Source organism: Pongo pygmaeus, chromosome 1 (assembly GCF_028885625.2).
Source record: "Pongo pygmaeus isolate AG05252 chromosome 1, NHGRI_mPonPyg2-v2.0_pri, whole genome shotgun sequence".
Taxonomy (NCBI): Eukaryota; Metazoa; Chordata; class Mammalia; order Primates; family Hominidae; genus Pongo; species Pongo pygmaeus.
Window position 1 is genome coordinate 76,249,093 of NC_072373.2, and position 24,987 is coordinate 76,274,079.

General features: G+C 38.6%; 1 protein-coding gene and 1 pseudogene across 2 annotated transcripts in view; both read right to left on the bottom strand.

Moving 5' to 3' along the window:
- Nucleotides 1-24,987, bottom strand: part of KLHL20 (kelch like family member 20) — a 72,040-nt gene that overhangs the window by 39,451 nt on the left and 7,602 nt on the right. For both annotated transcript variants that reach the window (XM_054464524.2, XM_063648497.1), the window contains exon 3: nucleotides 12,349-12,922. In XM_054464524.2, coding sequence (XP_054320499.1) covers nucleotides 12,349-12,922 — 574 coding nt within the window. The remainder of the gene's footprint in view (nucleotides 1-12,348; nucleotides 12,923-24,987) is intronic.
- On the bottom strand, nucleotides 4,715-4,996 carry LOC129020758 (small ribosomal subunit protein eS27-like; annotated as a pseudogene).

The window sequence follows — 24,987 nt, forward strand, 5'->3', positions numbered from 1 at the left end:
ATAAACATTAAAAACACACATACAAAATCTAAGTATTAAGGGTAAATAACCACTGCTACAGAAATTTAAAAATTAAATTTAAATAGAGGTTACTTTGTATACCTCTATACAGATAAATTTGAAAACCTAGATGAAATTGGTAATTTTCTAGGGAAATACAGTTTACCCAAATTGATGCCTGAAAAGAAAGAAAATTTCATAGAAGAAACAGAAAAACTTAACAATAAATTACTTTACAAAAAAGCAAGAAGCCTAGATGATTTCAGAGGGAAATTCTATCAAACTTTTACAGACCATAGTCTAAGTAGTGTATTTATTGTTTCAGAGCACAGAACATGAAGAAAACTTCCAACTCATTTTCATGAAGTTTATAATATTTATACTTAACTTGATAAAGACAGTACAAGGAAATTAAAGACTAATATCATTTATGAATATTGATGTAAAAATACTAAATATTAGCGAATTCTAACACCACCATAATCAAAAGATATATGCCAATAATTCAAAGATGTTTCACTTGTGGGATTCCATTAATGTCAGTTACATTAATGGGTTTAAGGAGAAAGTTCATATGATTATCTCCATAAAAACTGAAAAAGTCTTTGACAAAATTCAACACTGCTCCTAATAAAAAGTATTCAACAGAATAGGAATTGTTGGACATGAATACTTTTTTTTTTTTTTGGAGACAAAGTCTCACTCTGTTGCCCAGGCTGGAGTGCAGTGGCACAGTCTCGGCTCACTGCAACCTCCGCCTCCTGGGTTCAAGCAAATACTTTCTAAACATGATAAAATATCTACACCTCAATCCTAAAGCCAGTATATTACTTAATGGGAAAACACCAGAGGCATTCCTACTAATGTCAGAAACAAAAAAGTACATACAATATTTCCATCACTATTTAACATTTTACTAGAGTTATCAAGCAACTAGACAAAAGAAAACAATTAGAAGCATGAACAATTGGAAAGGAAGAAATAAAACTACTAATATGCAGGTGATATACTAGGATTCCAAAAAAACTCTAAAGAATCAATGGTAAACGTAACACAAATAAAAAAATCCAGTGAGGCAGCTTTCATATACATTAATGATCACCAGTTAGAAGATATAATGGAGGAGAAAAACCTATTTTTGATAGCAACAAAAAATACTAAGAAGTGAACTTAAAAGGAAATGTAGGCCAGGTGGGGTGGCTCACACCTGTAATCCCAGCACTTTGGGAGGCCAAGGAGGGCGGATCATTTGAGGTCAGGCATTCGAGACCAGCCTGGCCAACAGGGTGAAACCTTGTCTCTACTAAAAATACAAAAATTAGCCAGGCCTGGTGGTGCACGCCTGTAATCTCAGCTTCTCGGGAAGCTGAGGCAGGAGAATTGCTTGAACGGAGGTTGCGGTGAGTGGAGGTCGCGTCATTGCACTCCACCCTGGATGACACAGCCAGACTCCGTCTCAAAAAAAAAAGAAAAGAAAAAAGAAATGTATAAAATTTAGATGAATAAAACCATAAAACATTCCCAAGAGATACAAAAATACAATTGAAGAAATAAAATCTTGTTATTGGATAGGACAACTCAACATCATAAAATGACTGTTCTTAAGTTTACTTATAAATTAATACGATCCCAATAAATATACCAACAAGTTATTTTATTGGAACTAGATAAGCTGACACTAAAGTTCATCTGGAAAAATAAATAGCAAGAAAGCTTGGAAAACAATGAAAAACAAAAGAGTTACATGGTGGGGAGGGGGTTACTAGTCCTACCGCATACATATTAAAATTCATTATAAAACTTTAGTAATTAAGCCATAATAAATAGAAAACAATATCATACTGGTATATGGCCTAGAACAGAAGGTCCAAAACCAAGTACATACAGAAATTTAGTGTATAATAAAGATGCTATCTGAAATCACTGGGGCAAAGAAAGGCTTTTAAATAAACGGTATTTAGACTAGATGGCCATTTGGAAAAAGATAAAATTAGGTCCATATTTCACACCATACACAAAGATAAACTAAGACCATTTACATGCTAGAAAAAATATGTGTAAATTTCTCTGTAACCTGGGTTTGGGGACACCTTTCAAACTCTGCCTCAAAATCCAGATACAATAAAAGAAAAGACTGATACATTTGACTTTAAAAAAACCAAAAAGTTTTGCATGATCAAAAATACAATAAGCAAACTTGAAAGACAAATGCAAACTGGAAAAAATATTTTTGACATGTATCATGGATAAAAGGCTATCACTGTTAATATATAGAGAACTTTAAAAAATTGAAGAAAAAAACAAAAATCTAATAGCAAAATGGGCAAAATACATTAAAACACAATTCACAAGAATTACACATATGGCCCTTAAAAATAGTAAAGATGTTCAACTTTAGTTACTTTAAGAGAAGTATACATTAAAATGATACTGAAATTCCCTTCTTATCTGTTATATTAGCAAAAATTCGAAAGGCTGGCAATACAATCTGTTGGTGAGGCTGTGGACAAACAGTTATCCTCATATATTACTGGTTAGAATGATTCGATCCCCATGGAAGGGAACCTGGTGATACTTAAATGAAGTTAAACTTAGGCCTTGCAATCCTATTTCTAGGAATTTATTCTAAAGATAAACTTCAAACAATATTGATATGTTCATATAAGATGTTATTCATTGCAGCATTATTTGTGATGGCAAAATATTTAAAGCTACCTAAATGCTCAAACATTGGAGACTGATTGAACCAACAGTGGTACATCCACACAAGGAGTACAATGCAGCTATGAAAAACAAGGACAATCTAAATCAACTAATATGGAATGAATTCCAGAAAATATTAAAAGGCAAGGTGCAACAAAATATATAACATGCAAGAAAGACATGGAAATAGGAAAACATACATGTATTTAATTTTGCAAAAGGAAACACAAGAAGGATAAACCAGAACCTACCATGCATCAAAATAATAAATAGCAACAAAGGACTATAATCTACTGAATAGATTAAGCCCATGAGTCCACAGTGCTAATCAATGAATACGGGTTAAGAAAAATTATTTCTTATAGCAGAATGTAGGCAGAAAATGGAATTTTTTTTTAAAAATCACCACTTTGCAACCATCATAGTAAGTGTTCAGGAATAAAGGAATATGAAAGTAAAGGAGTAAAGGAATATAAAAGGAGTATAGGAGTATTCAGGAGTAAAGGAATATGATATTGGCAATATACTCTCCAATTACCCAGATAAAAATATTCATAGAGCAAGGAGAGAATGACAAAGTAAATGAGGCAAAATGTTAACAATTGGTGAATTTGGACAAAGCGTACATAAAAGTTTTGTCTTATTCCTGTGATTTCCTATAAATTTGAATATTTTTCAAATAAGGTTTAAATAGTATTTTTCCAATATGATAAGGCTAAAAAAGTGGTTTGTTTTGAAATATGTTTCTTTAATTATAGATGAGGTTGAGCATCCTTTCATGTTTATTTTCCATTTGACCATCTTTTTTTTTTTACACATTCCTTATGATACCCATGCTTATTTTTCCATTGTATTTTTCATGTTTTTTTTCCTGATTAAATTTGGATGAGCTCATGGGAATTAGCATTTTTCTGTCATGTATGTTCCAAATAGATTTTCTGAGTTTGACATCGATTTTTTAGTTCATGATGCTTTTTATGTTGGAAAGAACAAAAAATTTTAACTTTTATGCAATCAAACTAATCTTTTTATGGTGTCTGGATTGTATCCTGCTTAGATTCATTCTTCTGTAGTACCAAAATGTTTATAATGTTTTAATGTTTCTTAAGGCCAATGGACCTAATACTATTAATAACTTTTACTTCAGCATATATATATGCTGAAATATATATGTGTATATATACATATATATTTACATATATACACATACATGTGTATATGTGTGTATATATACACATACATATACATATGATATATGCGTATATATACACATACATGTCACATATATACACGTATGTGTATATATATATGCACGTATATATACGTATATATATGTATATATCCTTCTTAAAATAATCCCTTCCTTTGCATCTCACAACCCATGCTTGCTCTTTTCTTCTATCCTCTCTAAATATTCCCTGTTACCATTGCCAGTCACTTATCCCTCAATATTGGAAAAATTTTAGGGCTTTTTTCTTCTCTCTCCCTTTCTCAGATGATCTCATTGGTATTGATTTGTTGACCCTGTTTATGGTGCCAAACTGTTCCATTCTCCAGTACACCTGTAGTACAAATTTCCAGAAGTAGGAAGCTGAGTCAAAATAGTGTGTGTAAAAAGTGTATAACTTTGACAGATACTGCTGTAGTTCCTTTCAAAAGGGTTGTACTAATTTATACTCACACTAGCAATGATCTTATTTCCCACAGCCTTGCCAACAGGGTGTACAAAACTTTTGGATATTTGTAATCTGATAGATAAAAAATGTTACTTTGATGTAGTTTTGTTTTAGTTATTTTAAACAAGCAGATTTCATATGTTTAAGGGGAATCTGAATTTCTTTTCTGTTTATGGCCCATTTTTCTGTTAGGTCATCAGTTTGTGTTATTGACCAACAGAAGCTCTTGACATAAGGAGGTTAACATCGTCTACGATACAAGTTACAATTTTTTTTTTTTAATCCAAAATGTGTTTATTGAGATGGTTTCCCACTCATCTTGATTCAGAGTGCTTTTAGTGCTGCTTTCATCTGAAGGAACATCCTTCTTGTAAGCCTTGCTTTTCCTCCTGTAGGCTGGCAGAGGACAGTGGAGCAGCCAACACACAAAACTACAGTTTGTGCATCGCTAAAGACCATGGTGATTTTATAGCATCCTGGGCATTTCACATCCATGAAGTAGGAATTGGGGCTCTGCACCAGGCGTTTCTTCTTGTGTTTCTTCTTCTCCTCTTCTGGAGAGGGATGAAGGAGATCCTTTGCAAGAGGCATGTTCTCGTGGGAAGGTCATCACCACCAGAAAGGACGATTTACAGATATTTTTCCCCAGCTTGCCTTTGACTTTTGTCTTGTAATTGTTGTTTTGCTTTGTTTTACCATGCAGAAAATTTTGAATTGTATGTAGTCAAATCTATCAATTTTATCTTCTGTCTTTTCTGGGTTAGTCAATTAGAAAGACCTTTTTCACTTCAAGATTATAAAGAAATTGCTCCATATCATTGTGTAATATTTTCATGGTTTTATTTTGTATGTTTAAATGTTTGATCCATTGGAGGTTATCCTGGTGGACAGAAGGGTGGTATTAAAGTATAAAATAGAAAATATGTAAAAAATGGCAGATAGGAGGCAGGACTAACTTGCAGCCCCCAGTTGGACAGACAGAACAGTGTGTGGAGATTCACATTGTGAACTTTTACTCCAAGAACCACCACAGGAATATAACAGGAAAACTGAAAAGAATTCAGAGATCCTTTGATAGAAGTGGCTTGCAGCTGCAAAATCTGAAAGCCAAAAAACTGCGAGTGCCCAAAAGTATGAGAGGGGCAAAGCCCACCTCTGAACACACATCCTCACTGGTGAACCTGAAAATCCAGATTATGGGAGAAGGATATAATCTTACCTAGAGCTGAAGTGAATTTAGTGACATATAAAAGTAGAAGCAGCAGTAGGAAAAGCCCTGTAGGCAGTCCTGGTCCCTAGGGAAGCCATTTCTGACTTTATCTCACAGGGGTCCTTGGGGAGAGCAGCCAGTGGAACTGGGGAAGGGCCACAGAAAGAAGGAGACTTCCAGGTAAACTGTGTAATAATTTGACTGAGTGCAAATTTTCCTTGGCAGAATCCAGGGGGGGGCAAATGAGAAGTGCAGATACGACATGCAAGCCAAAGCCACCGCAGGCAGGGAGGGGCAAGGCCTGAAAGTCCTGCCTGCTTTCTCAGCGGGGAGAAATCAACTCCAGAAGGAATCTCAAAACCATGCAAATACATGGAAATTAAATAATCTGCTCCTCAAATGATCTTTGGGTCAACAATGAAATCAAGATGAAAATTAAAAAATTCTTTAAACTGACAATAATAGTGATACAATCTATCAAAACCTGTGGGATACAGCAAAAGCGGTGCTAAGAGGAAAGTTCATAGCATTAAATGCTTACATCAAAATTCTGAAAGAATACAAATAGACAATCTAAGGTCAAACCTCAAGGAACGAGATAAACAAGAATAAACCAAACCCAAACCCAGCAGAAGAAAAGAAATGATAGGCCGGGCACGGTGGCTCACGCTTGTAATCCCAGCACTTTGGGAGGCTGAGGTGGGTGGATCACAAGGTCAGGAGATCAAGACCACGGTGAAACCCCGTCTTTACCAAAAATACAAAAAATTAGCCGGGCGTGGTGGCAGGCGCCTGTAGTCCCAGCTACTTGGAGAGGCTGAGGCAGAAGAATGGCGTGAATCCAGAAGGAGGAGCTTGCAGTGAGCCAAAATCGCACCACTGCACTCCAGCCTGGGCGACAGAGCGAGACTCCATCACAAAAAAAAAAAGAAAAGAAAAGAAATAAAGATCAGAGCAAAACTAAATGAAATTAAAACAGGAAAAACAGTACAAAAGAGAAATGAAAGAAAAGCTGGTTCTTTGAAAAGATATACAAAATGGATAGACCATTATCAAGATTAACCAAGAAAAGAAGAGAGAAGATCCAAATAAGCTCAATTAGAAACAAAATGGGGCTGTGCGCAGTGGCTCACGCCTGTAATTCCAACACTTTGGGACGCCAAGGTGGGCAGATCACCTGAGGTCAGGAGTTCGAGACCAGCCTGCCCAACATGGCGAAACCCTGTCTCTACTAAAAATACAAAAAATTAGCTGGGCGTGGTGGCAGATGCCTGTAATCTCAGCTGAGGCAGAAGAATTGCTTGAACCCGGGAGGCAGAGGTTGCAGTGAGCTGAGATCGCACCACTGCACTCCAGCCTGGGCGACAAGTACGAATGTCCATCTCAAAAAAAAAAAGGGAGATATTACAACCGATACCACAGAAATACAAAAGATAACTCAAGGCTACTATGAACATCCTTATGTGCACAAACTAGAAAACCTGGAGGAGATGGATAAGTTCCTGAAAATATACAACCCTCCTAAATTAAACCAGGAAGAAACAGAAACTCTGAACAGACCAATAACAACAGTGAGATTGAAATGACAATAAAAAAATTGCTAACAAAAAAAAAAAAGTCCAGGACCAGATGGAGTCACAGCTGAAGTCTATCAGACATTTAAAGAAGAATTGGGCCAGGTGCGATGGCTCATGCCTGTAATCCCAGCACTTTGGGAGGCTGAGGTGGCGGATTGCCTGAGCTCAGGAGTTCAAGACCAGTCTGGGCAAAACGGTGAAGCCCCATCTCCACTAACATACAAAAAATTAGCTGGGCGTGGTGGTTGGTGCCTGTAGTTCCGGATACTTGGGAGGCTAAGGCAGGAGAATCGCTTGAACGCAGGAGGCAGAGGTTGCAGTGAGCTGAGATCGTGCCACTGTACTCCAGCCTGGGCGACAGAGCGAGACTCCGTCTCCAAAAAAAACAAGACTTGGTACCAATCCTACGGACACTATTCCAAAAGATAGAGTAAGAGGGAATCCTCCCTAAATCATTCTATGAAGCCAGTATCACCCTAATACCAAAACCAGGAAAGAATGTAAGAAACAAAACTACAGACCAATATCCCTGATGAACATAGATGCAAAAATCCTCAACAAAATAATAGCTAACTGAATCCAACAGCATATTAAAAAGATAATCCACCATGATCAAGTGGGTTTCGTACCGGGGATGAAGGGATAGTTTAACATATGCAAGTCAATAATTGTGAAATACCACATAAACAGAATTAAAAATAAAAATCATATGATCATTTCATTAGATACATAAAAAGCATTAGACAAAATCTAGCATCCATTTATGATTAAAACCCTCAGGAAAATCGGTATAGAAGGGACATACCTTAAGGTAATAAAAACCATCTATGACAAACCTGCAGCCAATATTATACTGAACAGGAAAAGTTGAAAGCATTCCCCCTGAGAACTGGAACAAGACAAAGATGCCCACTTTCACCACTTCTATTCAACATAGTACTTTAAGTCCTAGCCAAAGCAATCACACAAGAGAAAGAAATAAAGGGCATCCAGGAGCAGGTGCAGTGGCTCATGCCTGTACTCCCAACACTTTGGGACGCCGAGGGAGGTGGATTGCCTGAGCTCAGGAGTTTGAGACCAGCCTGGGCAACATGGCAAAATCGTGTCTCTACAGAAAAAATACAAAAATTAGCCGGGCATGATGGTGTGCACCTGTAGTCCCAGCTACGTGGGGGGCTGAGGCGGGAGGATCACTTGTGCCCTGGAGGTCAAAGCTGGGGGACAGAGCAAGACCTCGTCTCTTATAACAAACAAACAAATGAAATAAAGAGCATCCAAACTGTTAAAGACAAAGTCAAACTGTTGCTGTTTGCCAACGATATGATTGTATACCAAGAAAACCCTAAAGACTCATCCAAAAAGCTCCAAGAACTGGTAAATGAATTCAGTAAAGTTTCAGGGTACAAAATTAATGTATACAAACCAGTAGTACTGCTATACACAAAGAGCGATCAAGTTGAGAATCAAATCAAGAACCCAACCCCCTTTATAATAGCTGCAAAAAAAAAAAAAAGATAAAATACTTAGGAATATATCTCACTACAGAAATGAAAGGTCCCTACCAAAACACTGCTGAAATAAATCATAGATGACACAAACAAATGGAAACACATCTCATGCTCATGAATGGGTAGAATCAATATTGTGAAAATGTCTATACTGCCAAGAGAATCTATAAATTCAATGCAATTTCCATCAAAATACCACCATCATTCTTCACAGAACTAGAAAAAACAATCCTAAAATTCATATGGAACCAAAAATGAGCCCACATACCCAAAGGAAGGCTAAGCAAATCTGGAGGCATCACATTACCTAACTTCAAACTATTTTACAAGGCTATAGTCACCAAAACAGCATGGTACTGGTATAAAAATAGGTACATAGACCAATGGAAAGAATAGAGAACTCAGAAATAAAGCCAAATAGTTAAAGCTAACTGATCTTTGACAAAGCAAACAAAAACATAATGTGGGGAAAGGACACCCTATTCAGCAAATGGTGCTGGGATAACTGGCAAGCCACATGTAGAAGAATGAAACTGAATCTTCATCTCTCACCTTATACAAAAACCAACTCAAGATGGATCAAAGACTTAAATCTAAGACATGAAACCATAAAAATTCTAGAAGATAACATTGGAAAAACCCTTCTAGACATTGGCTCAGTCAGAGTTCATGATCAAGAACCAAAAGCAAATGCAACAAAAACAAAGATAAATAGATGGAACTTAAACTAAAAAGCTTCTGCACAGCAAAAGAAATAATCAGCAGAGTAAATAGACAACCCACGGAGTGGGAGAGTATGTTTGCAAACTACGGATCCAACCACAGACTAATATTCCGAATCTACAAGGAATTCAAACAAATCACCAAGAAAAAAAACAATTCCATCAAAAAGTGGGCTAAACACCAACAGACAATTCTCAAAAGAAGATATACAAATGGCCAACAAACATATGAAAAAATGCTCAACATCACTAATGATCAGCAAATCAAAACCACAATGTGATACCACTTTACTCCTGCAAGAATGGCCATAATTTAAAAAATAAAAACATAGGCCGGGTGCAGTGGCTCACGCCTGTAATCTCAGCACTTTGGGAGGCCAAGGCAGGCAGATCACCTGAGGTCAGGAGTTTGACACCAACCTGGCCAACATGGTGAAACCCCATCTCTACTAAAAATACAAAAATTAGCTTGGTGTGGTGGCAAATCGCTGTAATCCCAGCTACTCGGGAGGCTGAAGTGGGAGAATCACTTGAACCCGGGAGGCGGAGGTTGCAGTGAGCTGAGATCATGCCACTGCATTCCAGCCTGGGCAACACAGTGAGACTCTGTTTCAAAAAAAAAAAAAAAAAAAAAAAAGATGTTGGCATGGATGTGGTGAAAAGGGAACACTTTTACATTGCTGGTGGGAATGTGAACTAGTGCAACCACTATGGAAAACAGTATGGAGATTCCTTAAAGAACTAAAAGTATATCTACCATTTGATCCAGCAATCCCACTACTGGTTACCTGCCCAGAGGAAAATAAGTCATTATATGAAAAAGACACTTGCATATGCATGTTTATAGCAGCACAATTCGCAACTGCAAAAATATGGAACCAGCCCAAATGCCCATCAATCAACGAGTGGATAAAGAAAACGTGGTATGTATATATACCACAGAATACTACTCAGCCATAAAAAGGAACAATATATTGGCCAGGAACGGTGACTCACGCCTGTAATCCCAGCACTTTGGGAGCCTGAGGCAAGCAGATCACAGATCACTTAAGGTCAGGAATTTGAGACCAGCCTGGCCAAGATGGTGAAACCCCATCTCTAATAAAAATACAAAAATTAGCTGGACATGGTGGCATGTACCTATAGTCCCAGCTACTTGGGAGGCTGAGGCAGGAGAATCACCTGAACCCAGGAGGCAGAAGTTGCAGTGAGCTGAGACTGAGCCCCATTGCACTCCAGCCTGGGCAACAGAGCAAGTGAGACTCCGTCTAAAAAAAAAAAAAAAAAAAAAAAAAGATATAATGGCATTTGCAGCAATCTGGATAGAGATGGTTAGACCATTATTCTAAGTGATGTAACTCAGGAATGGAAAACCAAAAATTGTATGTTCTCACTTATAAGTGGGAGCTAAGCTATGAGGATGCAAAGTCGTAAGAATGACACAATGGACTTTGGGGATTCAGGGGGAAGTGTGGGAAGTGGGTGAGAGATAAAAAGACTACACATTGGGTACGGTGTACACTGCTCGGGTGGTGGGTGCACCAAAATCTCAGAAATCACCAATGAAGAACTTATTCATATAATCAAACACCACCTGTTCTCCAAAAACTACTAGGGGAAAAAAAAAGTATGGTCCTGAGCTGACCACTTTACTGCAAAATAAATAAAAATATGATTTTTTAAAAAGTTGTAAAACAGACCATGTTTTTCCTTTGCTTAAAACCCTTTAATGGTTTTCTAGCACTCTTAGGATCAATCTCAAATTCTTTTTTTTTTTTTTTTTTTTTAAAATAGGGTCTGGTCTGACTCTCTCACCCAGGCTGGAGTGCAGTGGCATGATCTTGGCTTACTGCAACCTCTACCTCCTGGGCTCAAGCCATCCTCCCACCTCAGCCTCCTAAGTAGCTGGGACTAAGGGTGCATGCCACCATGCCCGACTAATTTTTGTATTTTTTGTAGAGACAGGGTTTCGCCATGTTGCCCAGGCTAGTGTTGAACTCCTGAGCTCATGCAATCTGCCCGCCTCAGCCTCCCAAAGTGCTGGAATCACAGGCATGTGCCACTGCACCAGGCCAATCTCAAATTCTTAACATAGTCTATCAACCTCAGTGTGATTTAGCCCTCTTCTTTCTGTGTAATCACTATGTAACATCCTCTACCCCCCTTGGTCTCTGGGTCTCACTGGGTTTTGTTCAGGTCTTCAAACTAGTGATGCTTTTTAATCTCTTGGGATTTTGCACAAGTTGTTCCAGAACCAAAGTTAAATTTCTCTGTAATATACTCTTAAATCATCAGGACTGCTTCTTTGTAACACCCATTAACTGTAGTTAACTATTTGTATAATTAAGCATTTAATGATTATCTTCCCTGCTAGATTATAAACTCCATGAATACAGAGACTAGATTTCTTGTTCGCTATTGTACCCTATGCTCCCAAGCACAGTGGCTGAAACATAGTAGCTTTACAAATATTTGTTAAATAAATAAGGGAAAAATAGGTTTAATGAAAATTATTTTGATAACATCTAAACTCATCTTTTCAGATTATTAGTTTACCAAACAACCTATAATCTATAATTTATTCTGAATAATCCACATAATCAGGAAGGAAATATCTTATATCAATCATGATACCAGGTATCCTATAAGGCATAGATCCTCTTATGAATTACTCTATTTTGGCTTATAAGTTAACCTTTTTTTAATTTTCTTTTTTTTAAAATACTTTTATGAATACAGTTAGGGAGAATAAATCCCTAAATCTTAACTTGCTGGTAGAACACAAAATTGGCCTCTAAAATAAAAGCCAGGTTTAGGATTTATAATAACTTATTTATTTGCTATTATGAGTTAGAATCAGCAGCAAATACCCAGGCAAGTGTTATTTAGCAGAATGTGAACCCATATTGCTCTCCAACAAATGGGTGCATTGGAACACCAAGTGCAACTCACCTCTTGAAAGTTATGTTGGGTGAACTTGTCTGCTATCCTTAGCAACTCACGACATGAATGTGTGTCAGCAAAAGCCCGAATGCCCAGGCAGTTAGAAGGATCTAATTGTCTCTTTAAGAATTCACAGCAGGCTTCCTGTATTTCTGCCAGCTGGAGGAGGCAAGCAGCTGGCAGAAGAGTCTGAACATTGCCCTCTTCTACTGTTATCTGGGAGGTATACGCAAAGTCAATCAGTAATTCCATAGCCCTCTCGTCGATGTCTCGGATCACTACTTCTGTCTGACGGCTCTCTGCCAATTCTCCTGTAAACATAGCTCGGAAGTAGGGACTACAGGCTGACAAAATGACTCGATGGGCATATATCTTCTTGGCGCCCACAACTAGCACCACATCACATAGCTCACGGTGCTTTCTCAGAAGGTTAATCACTTCCAGGGTTTGTCGAGGGTGCTTGTCTGAGATATAGGGCATGCGGGCAGGTTGGGGAACCCCTTCTGGCAGTTTGTTGGGGTCTCCAAGGGTGCAGCGGCTTGTTACATCCATTCCAGTCTCTCCTGGTCGAATGTTGGTACACCTATAGGAATGATGGGGGAGAGAGAGAAGATGGCAGTATTATTATAAGCTCTTTTCTCCCCTTAAATGTTTGTAATTCAAGCGATAAGGAAACTTAATTAGCTTGGTGATTTTTTTTTTTTAATTTTTTGTAGAGATGATGTCTCACTGTGTTGCCCAGATTGGTCTCAAACTCTTGGGCTCAAGTGATCCTGTTGCCTCCACCTCCCAAAGTGCTGGGATTGTAGGCATAAGCCAACATGCCTGGTCTATATAAACCATTTAAATTGCAGCTACTATAGTAATAAAACTTTTAGATCAGGTGCTTATGCTTATCCATTTTAAAAATTAAGCCCAAGTTAACACGCTTCAATTAATAGTTAAATTTCAAATTAAAGACAATCTAAAAAGTTCGGACTGACGGCCTGGTGTGGTGGCTCACCTCTGTAATCCCTGGGAGACTGAGGTAAGCTTATCACTTGAGGCCAGGAGTTCGAAACCAGCCTGGTGAATGTGGCAAAACCATGTCTCTACTAAAACTACAGAAAAATTAGCTGTGTGTGGTGGCACATGCCTGTAATCTCAGCTGCTTGGGTGGCTGAAGCATGAGAATCACTTGAACCCTGGAGGCAGAGGCTGCAGTAAGCCGAGATTGCGTCACCGCACTCCAGTCTGGGTGACAGAGACTCTGTCTCAAAAAAAAAAAAGTCTGGATTGAAGTTTATTTTTACATAGAAATCTTTTCTTCAAAGTTTATTAAAATTAAAATAGTAAAGAAAATGGCAAGCTAAATGATAATTTAGTAGGACTCCAAAGAGCCTCCAGGTCAAGATTTTGTTAGATTAATTTGGGTCTAATTTCATATCTAGAGATATTAAATATGATAAGCCTCATTTAAAAGTACTACATATGTCAAATTGCTCCTGTCAAATTGGTCTGAATCACTGAGGTTTTGGTATGATGATAAAATAAGTGAATAAGTTCATAAACAGACATTCTTCAATTTATAAATAAGTAGTATTTAAAAGTTGAATCTAAAAGTTTATTTGGAGGTTTGTATTTTTCTATGGTAAGAGTGCTGTAAATGGGGACTAGGTTTAGTTGTAAAATTCACTGCCTCATAAGAAGCATTAAAAAATGAAATAGAAAGTAACAGCATACATTTCATTTAGTTAAGCATGTTCAATTGTGTGTATGTACACACACAAATTTGTATAGATATGCATTACTGCTTCCCTTCGTAAACTGCAGGTTATATCAAAAAAGCTTAAATGCCACTGGCCTGAGTTTTGAAATCCCAAGACACAAGGAGCAATAGGTACAAGAAGGGAGAAGGAAAAGAATCTCTCTCTTTTTCAGATTATTCTACCATTTGTTGTTGCTGGGTTTTTTTACTTATTAATTTTTTTTGATTTTTGAGATGAGGGTCTCACTAAGTTGCCCATGCTGGTCTTTAACTCCTAGACTCAAGCAGTCCTCCTGAGTAGCTGGGATTAAAGGCACATGCCATCACACTGGTTTTTGTTGTGTGTTTTTTTTTGAGACAGAGTCTGGCTCTGTCATGGAGGCTGGGGTGCAGTGGCGCAATCTCGGCTCACTGCAACTTCCACCTCCTGGGTTCAAGTGATTCTCCCGCCTCAGCCTCCCAAGTAGCTGGGACTACAGGCTTGTGCCACCATGTCTGGCTAATTTTTTGTATTTTTTGTAGAGACAGGATTTCACTGAGTTAGCCAGGATGGTCTTGATCTCCTGACCTTGTGATCCACCTGCGTCTGCCTCCCAAAGTGCTGGGATTACAGGTGTGAGCCACCGTGCCCAGCCGTTATTGGTTTTTATTTTTATTATTATTTTTTAAATGTTATTTTTATGTTTTTATTATACTGTTAAGTTTTAGGGTACATGTGCACAATGTGCAGGTTTGTTACATATGTATACATGTGCCATGTTGGTGTGCTGCACCCATTAACTCGTCACTTAACATTAGGTATATCTCCTAATGCTATCCCTCCCCCATCCCCCAACGCCACAACAGGCCCTGTTGTGTGATGTTCCCCTTCTGGTATCCATGTATTCTCACTGTTCAATTCCCACCTATAAGTGAGAACATGCGGTGTTTGGCTTTTTGTCCTTGAGGTAGTTTGCTGAGAATGATGGTTTCCAGCTTCATCCATGTCCCTACAAAGGACATGAGCTCATCCTTTTTTATGGCTGCATAGTATTCCATGGTGTATACGTGCCACATTTTCTTAATACAGTCTATCATTGATGGACATTTGGGTTGGTTCCAAGTCTTTGCTATTGTGAATAGTGCCACAATAAACATACATGTGCATGTGTCTTTATAGCAGCATGATTTATAATCCTTTGGGTATATACCCAGTAATGGGATGGCTGGGTCAAATGGTATTTCTAGTTCTAGATCCCTGAGGAATCGCCACCCTGACTTCCACAATGGTTGAACTAGTTTACAGTCCCACCAACAGTGTAAAAGTGTTCCTATTTCTCCACATCCTCTCCAGCACCTGTTGTTTCCTGACTTTTTAATGATCGCCATTCTAACTGGTGTGAGATGATATCTCATTGTGGTTTTGATTTGCATTTCTCTGATGGCCAGTGATGATGAGCATTTTTTCATGTGTCTTTTGGCTGCAGAAATGTCTTCTTTTGAGAAGTGTCTGTTCGTATCCTCCGCCCACTTTTTGATGGGGTTGTTTGTTTTTTTCTTGTAAATTTGTTTGAGTTCATTGTAGATTCTGGATATTAGCCCTTTGTCAGATGAGTAGATTGCAAAAATTTTCTCCCATTCTGTAGGTTGCCTGTTTACTCTGATGGTAGTTTATTTTGCTGTGCAGAAGCTCTTTAGTTTAATTAGATCCCATTTGTCAATTTTGGCTTCTGTTGCCATTGCTTTTGGTGTTTTACTCATGAAATCCTTGCCCATGTCATGAATGGTATTGCCTAGGTTTTTTTCTAGGGTTTTTATGGTTTTAGGCCAAACATTTAAGTCTTTAATCCATCTTGAATTAATTTTTGTATAAGGTGTAAGGAAGGGATCCAGTTTCAGCTTTCTACATATGGCTAGCCAGTTTTCCCAGCACCATTTATTAAATAGGGAATCCTTTCCCTATTGCTTGTTTTTGTCAGGTTTGTCAAAGATCAGATAGTTGTAGATATGTGGCATTATTTCTGAGGGCTCTGTTCTGTTCCATTGGTCTATATCTCTGTTTTGGTACCAGTAGCATGCTGTTTTGGTTACTGTAGCCTTGTAGTATAGTTTGAAGTCGGGTAGTGTGATGCCTCCAGCTTTGTTCTTTTGGCTTAGGATTGACTTGGCAATGCGGGCTCTTTTTTGGTTCCATATGAACTTTAAAGTAGTTTTTTTCAATTCTGTGAAGAAAGTCATTGGTAGCTTGATGGGGATGGCATTGAATCTATAAATTACCTTGGGCAGTATGGCCATTTTTGCGATATTGATTCTTCCTACCCACGAGCATGGAATGTTCTTCCATTTGTTTGTATCCTCTTTTATTTCATTGAGCAGTGGTTTGTAGTTCTCTTTGAAGAGGTCCTTCACATCCCTTGTAAGTTGGATTCCTAGGTATTTTATTCTCTTCGTAGCAATTGTGAATGGGAGTTCATTCATGATTTGGCTCTCTGTTTGTCTGTTATTGGTGTATAAGAATGCTTGTGATTTTTACACATTGATTTTGTATCCTGAGACTTTGCTGAAGTTGCCTATCAACTTAAGGAGATTTGGGGCTGAGACGATGGGGTTTTCTAGACATACAATCATGTCATCTGCAAACAGGGACAATTTGACTTCCTCTTTTCCTAACTGAATACCCTTTATTTCCTTCTCCTGCCTGATTGTCCTGGCCAGAACTTCCAACACTATGTTGAATAGGAGTGGTGAGAGAGGGCATCCCTGTCTTGTGCCAGTTTTCAAAGGGAATGCTTCTAGTTTTTGCCCATTCAGTATGATATTGGCTGTGGGGTTGTCATAGATAGCTCTAATTATTTTGAGATACGTCCCATCAATACCTAATTTATTGAGAGTTTTTAGCATGAAAGTTGTTGAACTTTGTCACAGGCCTTTTCTGCATCTATTGAGATAATCATGTGGTTTTTGTCTTTGGTTCTATTTATGTAATTGATTACGTTTATTGATTTGTGTATGTGGAACCAGCCTTGCATCCCAGGCATGAAGCCCACTTATCATGGTGGATAAGCTTCTTGATGTGCTGCTGGATTCGGTTTGCCAGTATTTTATTCAGAATTTTTGCGTCGATGTTCACCAGGGATATTGGTCTAAAATTCTCTGTTTTTGTTGTGTCTCTGCTAGGCTTTGGTATCAGGATGATGCTGGCCTCATGAAATGAGTTAGGGAGGATTCCCTCTTTTTCTGTTGATTGGAATAGTTTCAGAAGGAATGGTACCAGCTCCTCCTTGTACCTCTGGTAGAATTTGGCTGTGAATCCATCTGGTCCTGGACTTTTTTTGGTTGGTAAGCTATTAATTATTGCCTCAATTTCAGAGCCTGTTATTGGTCTATTCAGAGATTCAACTTCTTCCTGGTTTAGTGTAGGGAGGGTGTATGTGTCCAGGAATTTATCCATTTCTTGTAGATTTTCTAGTTTATTTGCATAGAGGTGTTTACAGTATTCTCTGATGGTAGTTTGTATTTCTGTGGGATCGGTGGTGATATCACCTTTGTCATTTTTTATTGCATCTATTTGATTCTTCTCTCTTTTCTTCTTTATTAGTCTTGCTAGCGGTCTATCAATTTTGTTGATCTTTTCAAAAAACCACCTCGTGGATTCATTGATTTTTTGAAGGGGTTTTTGTGTCTCTATTTCCTTCAGTTCTGCTGTGATCTTAGTTATTTCTTGCCTTCTGCTAGCTTTTGAATGTGTTTGCTCTTGCTTTTCTAGTTCTTTTGATTGTGATGTTAGTCTTTCCTGCTTTCTCTTGTGGGCATTTAGTGCTATAAATTTCCCTCTACACACTGCTTTGAATGTGTCCCAGAGATTCTGGTATGTTGTGTCTTTGTTCTTATTGGTTTCAAAGAACATCTTTATTTCTGCCTTCATTTTGTTATACTCAGTAGTCATTCAGGAGCAGGTTGTTCAGTTTCCATGTAGTTGAGCGGTTTTGAGTGAGTTTCTTAATCCTGAGTTCTAATTTGATTGCACTGTGGTCTGAGAGACAGTTTGTTGTGATTTCTTTTCTTTTACATTTGCTGAGGAGTGCTTTACTTCCAACTATGTGGTCAATTTTGGAATAGGTGTGGTGTGGTGCTGACAAGAATGTATATTCTGTTGATCTGGGGTGGAGAGTTCTGTAGATGTCTATTAGGTCCACTTGGTGCAGAGCTGAGTTCAAGTCCTGGATATCCTTGTTAACTTTCTGTCTTGTTGATCTGTCTAATGTTGACAGCGGGGTGTTAAAGTCTCCCATTTTTATTGTGTGGGAGTCTAAGTCTCTTTCTAGGTCTCTAAGGACTTGCTTTATGAATCTAGATGCTTCTGTATTGGGTACATATATATTTAGGATAGTTAGCTCTTCTTGTTGAATTGATCCCTTTACCATTATGCAATGGCCTTCTTTGTCTCTTTTGATCTTTGTTGGTTTAAAGTCTGTTTTATCAGAGACTAGGATTGCAACCCCTGCCTTTGTTTTCCATTTGCTTGGTAGATCTTCCTGCATCTCTTTATTTTGAGCCTATGTGTGTCTCTGTACATAAGATGGGTTTCCTGAATACAGCACACTGATGGGTCTTGACTCTTTATCCAATTTGCCAGTCTGTGTCTTTTAATTGAAGCATTTAGTCCATTTACATTTAAGGTTAATATTGTTATGTGTGGATTTGATCCTGTCACTATGATGTTAGCTGGTTATTTTGCTCATTAGTTGATGCAGTTTCTTCCTAGCCTTGATGGTATTTACAATTTGGCATGTTTTTGCAGTGGCTGGTACTGGTTGTTCCTTTCCATGTTTAGTGCTTCCTTCAGGAGCTCTTGCAAGGCAGGCCTGGTGGTGACAAAATCTCTCAGCATATGCTTGTCTGTAAAGGATCTTACTTCTCCTTCACTTATGAAGCTTAGTTTGGCTGGATATGAAATTCTGGGGTGAAGTTCTTTTAAGAATGTTGAATATTGTCCCCCACTCTCTTCTGGCTTGTAGAGTTTCTGCTGAGAGATCAGCTGTTAGTCTGATGGGCTTCCCTTTGTGGGTAACCCAACCTTTCTCTCTGGCTGCCCTTAACATTTTTTCCTTCATTTCAACCTTCGTGAATCTGACAATGATGTGTCTTGGAGTTGCTCTTCTTGAGGAGTATCTTTGTGGCGTTCTCTGTATTTCCTGAATTTGAATGTTGGCCTGCCTTGCTCGATTGGGGAAGTTCTCGTGGATAATATCCTGCAGAGTGTTTTCCAACTTGGTTCCATTCTCCTCGTCACTTTCAGGTACACCAATCAGACGTAGATTTGGTCTTTTCACATACTCCCATATTTCTTAGAGGCTTTGTTTGTTTTTTTTTTAAATTCTTTTTTCTCTAAACTTCTCTTCTTGCTTCATTTCATTCATTTGATCTTCCATCACTGATACCCTTTCTTCCAGTTGATTGAATTGGCTACTGAGGCTTGTGCATTCGTCACGTAGTTCTCGTGCCGTGGTTTTCAGCTCCATCAGGTCCTTTAAGGACTTCTCTGCATGGTTATTCTAGTTAGCCATTCGCCTAATCTTTTTTCAAAGTTTTTAACTTCTTTGCCATGGGTTCGAACTTCCTCCTTTAGCTCGGAGCAGTTTGATAGTCTGAAGCCTTCTTCTCTCAACTCGTCAAAGTCAATCTCTGTCCAGCTTTGTTCCGTTGCTGGTGAGGAGCTGTGTTCCTTTGGAGGAGAAGAGGTGCTCTGATTATTAGAATTTTCAGTTTTCTGCTCTGTTTTTTCCCATCTTTGTGGTTTTATCTACCTTTGGTCTTTGATGATGGTGACGTACAGATGGGGTTTTGGTGTGGATGTCCTTTCTGTTTGTTAGTTTTCCTTCTAATACTCAGGACCCTCAGCTGCAGGTCTGTTTGAGTTTGCTAGAGGTGCACTCCAGACCCTGTTTGCCTGGGTATCAGCAGTGGAGGCTGCAGAACAGCAGATATTGGTGAACAGCAAATATTGCTGCCTGATCGTTCCTCTGGAAGTTTTGTCTCAGAGGAGTACCCGGCCATTGGAGGTGTCAGTCTGCCCCTACTGGGGGGTGCCTCCCAGTTACGCTACTCGGGGGTCAGGGACCCACTTGAGGAGGCAGTCTGTCCGTTTTCAGATCTCAAGCTGCATGCTGGGAGAACCACTACTCTCTTCAAAGCTGTCAGACAGGGACATTTAAGTGTGCAGAGGTTTCTGCTGCCTTTTTTTTTTGGCTATGCCCTGCCCCCAGATGTGGAATCTACTGAGGCAGGCAGGCCTCCTTGAACTGCAGTGGGCTCCACCCAGTTCAAGCTTCCCAGCCACTTTGTTTACCTACTCAAGCCTGGACAATGGTGGGCGCCCCTCCCCCAGCCTCACTGCTGTTTTGCAGTTTGATCTCAGACTGCTGTGCTAGCAATGAGCGAGGCTCTGTGGGCGCAGGACCCTCCGAGCCAGGCGCGGGATATAATCTCCTGGTGTGCCGTTTGTTAAGACTGTTGGAAAAGCGCAGTATTAAGGTGGGAGTGACCCGATTTTCCAGGTGCCGTCTGTCACCTCTTTCCTTGGCTAGGAAAGGGAATTCCCTGACCCCTTGTGCTTCCTGGGTGAGGCGATGCCTTGCCCTGCTTCGGCTCACGCTCGGTATGCTGCACCCACTGTCCTGCACCCACTGTCTGACAATACCCAGTGAGATGAACGCAGTACTTCAGTTGGAAATGCAGAAATCATTCGTCTTCTGCGTCGCTCATGCTGGAAGCTGTAGACTGGAGCTGTTCCGATTCGGCCATCTTGGCTCCCCGTTTTTGGTTTTTAAACAAAGGCTTTAGAGAAGCATGATGGCTGGAGCTAGTATACATAAACTGTAGAAGTCTGTAAGTTGGGCATTTCCTGTACATTTAAGTATGTGTTGTCTAAACTTGTGTTAAAGGACATATTCTTTAGAAGCTGCAATAATTATTTTCCTGTAAAATGGGTTCTGGACAAAAAGGTGGTGGGGTATCTGTAAATTGCTCAAATTTGATGAACACTGCCTTATAGGATCACAGTATATATGTATGTGTCTATAAATTTACAAGTTAGTGTTCTTCACAAGTCCTTAAATATGAAAACTGCCCCTTCTTGCTTATGTGGAGATCTAGATATGGAATAGAATGGATCATTGGATCATCTAGCATAATGTCCTCCTTTTACAGATGAAGAAACTAGTTTGGTTACATGACTTACTCAAAATCATGAAGCTTTCAGTAGCAGAGCAGGCCTCTGGATGCTTTAGGGTAAACCACGTATCTCCTGAGGTACTGTGAATATTTAATAACTGTAATTCATGTGAATGCTGGGAGGCAAGGAGAGGGAAGAGTTTCTAGGATGATTTAGCCATTCAAAATGAGGTTTTGTTTTGTTTTTTCTTATGTATTATCCAAATTTCTGTACAACTATTTTTAAAAGCCCAAGAAACTCACCAAATACAGATTTTTTTTTTTTTTTTTAGATTCAGTCATCATGAAAAACTTCACCAGTGAAATATCAAGAAGAGTCAAATAATTTGGTAAAAGAAGCCTATAAAATGCATTTCATATTTAAGGGAATGAGCATAACAAAGTGAACTTACGTCATCTCTTTTCTAGCTAAAATTAACGGGGATGGTCTAAGAAATTTTCAGAATTACCTTTAAGTACTTATAAAATACTTTTATTATCTTTAAAAAGTCATTCCAGATAATATATAAGATACAAATTTGTATCTTTTCTTTGTGACAGGGTCTTGCTCTGTCACCCAGGCTGGAATACAGCGGTTTGATCACGGCTTACTGCAGCCTCGACATCCTAGGCTCAACTGATCCTCCCACCTCAGCCCCCTAAGTAGCTGGGACTACAGGTGTGAGTCACCATGCCTGGCTTGAAAATTTGTATCTTATATTCATATTTCATATGTAGAAATTCAGGTGCTAAATTACTAGGTAAAAGTCACAAATTACTGACAAATAATTAGAAATAAGATATTTGGATTTTTGTATCATCACATTATATAAACATGCAGAGAAAAGACAACCTATGCCTCTTAATTAAAATAATTATTCTTTTAACAAATATTTACTAATTGCTTTTAATGTACACAAAGCATTTTGCTATAGACGGTGGAAAATTCAAAGTAATATAAAGAAGCAGTCTCTAGAGGAGGAGATACATGAATAACTAGTAAGAGGGCAACCAGGACAAAAGATGTGGTTCAAACATAAGAATTTTTGGAGGAGGCTGAGCCTAGTGGCTCATGCCTGTAATCCCAGCACTTTGGGAGGTTGAGGCAGGGGGATCCCTTAAGCCCAGGAGTTTGAGACATGCCTAGGCAACATAGTGAGGCCCCATCTCTTAAAAAAAAAAAAAAAAAAAAATCTCCAAAACATATATATAATGTATGTGTATATGTGTATATATATATATATATAAAAAAGAATTTTTGGAGATGATACATATGTTTAGAACCTTGATTGTGGTGATATCATGGGTGTATACATATGCCCAAACTCATCAAAATGTATACATAAAATATGTACAATTTTTTGTATATCAATTATACCTCAATAAAGCTTAAAAGTCATTCAGAAAGGCAAAATCTATGAAGTATATGTTTAACATCATTCAGAAAGATTCTGGATCTCACAGGTATAGCCTATCAGGTTACTACAAGCATTGTTGTTGCAAAGTAGGAATATTACACTGGGTTTTCCCAGAGCTTAAGTGAAATATCTCACATCCATGCTCTAGATCGTTATATTTCTGTTTCTGATTCTAAACTCATTAAGCAGTCCTCTGATGGAAAATTCTTCCAAAAGTACCATGCTACTTAAAAGGCAGATGACTCAAGCATTCTGATCACTGAGCTTTAGGTCAGCCTCATGTGAGTGTCTCTCAGATACTAATAATCTACAATTACTGAGAGAGTCTAATATCTAGCCTGCAAAGGACAGCATCCCTATCAGTCTGCTACTTCCAAAGCTGTAGCACTGACGGGAACTACAGTATAATAAAACACTAAGGTGTAAAAGGAGTCTCCTGAGAAGGACAGAAAAATCTATAAGGACATTCTAAGAAGAAGAAATTGCATGCATGTGCATTGCAAAGATATAGCACAAAAATAAAAAACATGGTTCTTCTTTTCTCCAACAACAACCAATTTTTCCAAAATACTTATACATCTGGTAAAAACATCACTGTTTATGCTTGGCAATTTTAAAGACTAAAACATAAAGCTGAGCAGTTAAAGAATAATTTTTACCATCCACATAAACAATCAAGAATGCTTTTAACCACAGAGCTAAAATGGTGCCTTGTACACAGTAGATGCTGAAAGAATAAATCACATGATTAACAGCAATACAATCAAGCTTCTTTTTTAAAAAAGTAACAATTAAAGACAGAAGACCAATTCAAAAATTCCTGGAATACTGACACTGCATGCTGAAAGTAAAGCATTATTGTCACAACCTTAGTTACGTACATAAAGATGCTACTGTTGAACTGAGATATAAACAATTTTTTATTTCACCTAAGTACAATGTGGGTAAACTAAGCTAATGTCTCCATTTTTCTTTTAAATGTACCATAGTGCCAGGCGCGGTGGCTCACACCTGTAATCCCAGCACTTTGGGAGGCAGAGGTGGCTGGATCACCTGAGGTCAGAAGTTCGAGACCAGCCTGGCCAACATGGTGAGGCTCCATCTCTACTAAAAATACAAAAATTAGCTGAATGTGGTGGCGCATGCCTGTAATCCCAGCTACTTGGGAGGCTGAGGCAGGAGAATTGCTTGAACCCGGGAGGCGGAGGTTGCAGTGAACCAAGATTGCGCCACTGCACTACTCCAGCCTGGGCAACAAAAGTGAAACTCCATGTCAAAAAAAAAAAAAAAAAAAAAAATTACCATAGCAAAAAAAAAAAAAAAAAATGCTCTTATTACTGCATTAGTATAGTAGAATGTTTTTTTCTTTTTTCTTTTTTTTAGAAATAAGGTATTGCTCTGTCACTGAGGATGAAGTGCAGTGGTATGATCATAGCTCACTGCAGCCTCAAACTCCTGGTTGAAGCGATCCTCTCACCTCAGCCTCCTGAGTAGTTAGGCTCTCAGGTGCATGCTACCATGCCTGGCTTAATTTTACTTTTTTTGTGGCGACAAAGACTCTCTCTGTTTCCCAGGCTGGTCTAGAACTCCTGGCCTCAAGTGATCCTCCTGCCTCAGCCTCCCAAAGTACTGGGATCACAAGTGTAGGCCACCGTGCCCCCAGCCATTGGTGTCCATCCATATAATTTTCACTTCAGGAAATATCATTCATCTTTTGCCTTTTTTCCTCAACCATTTAAGAATGTAAAAACTAGCTGGGCATGGTGGCTCACAGCTGTAATCCCAGCACTTTGGCAGGTTGAGGCAGGAGGATCGTTTGAGCTCAGGAGTTTGAGACCAGCCTGGTCAACAAAATGAGATTCCATCTCTATGAAAAAATTTAAAAAGTAGCCAGGTGTGGTGACATGTGTGACAGGTGCTTCTTGAATAGCTTGCAGAACCATAAGCCAAGATAAACCTCTTTTCTTTATAAATTACCAAGTCTCAGGTACTTCTTTATTGCAATGCAAAATGGACTAATATACTATCTAAATGAACATTTCACCTTTCCTACTTCAAAAATTTTGTTTTACTTTGAAAATTAACAACTTGACCTTAAAAAAGATTCAGTTGCACTGACCCTCATTTATAGTCCTAAATATACTTGAATAGAGACAGCTGGAGATTTGAGTATATAAACCCTCAAAACAGAAATAACATCTCAAAGTGCCAGTTCTACTTACTAGAAGGGGCCCAATAGGCACTATATTCCATACCTGATTCCACACCAGAAAGCCAAGCTAGTAACCTCTT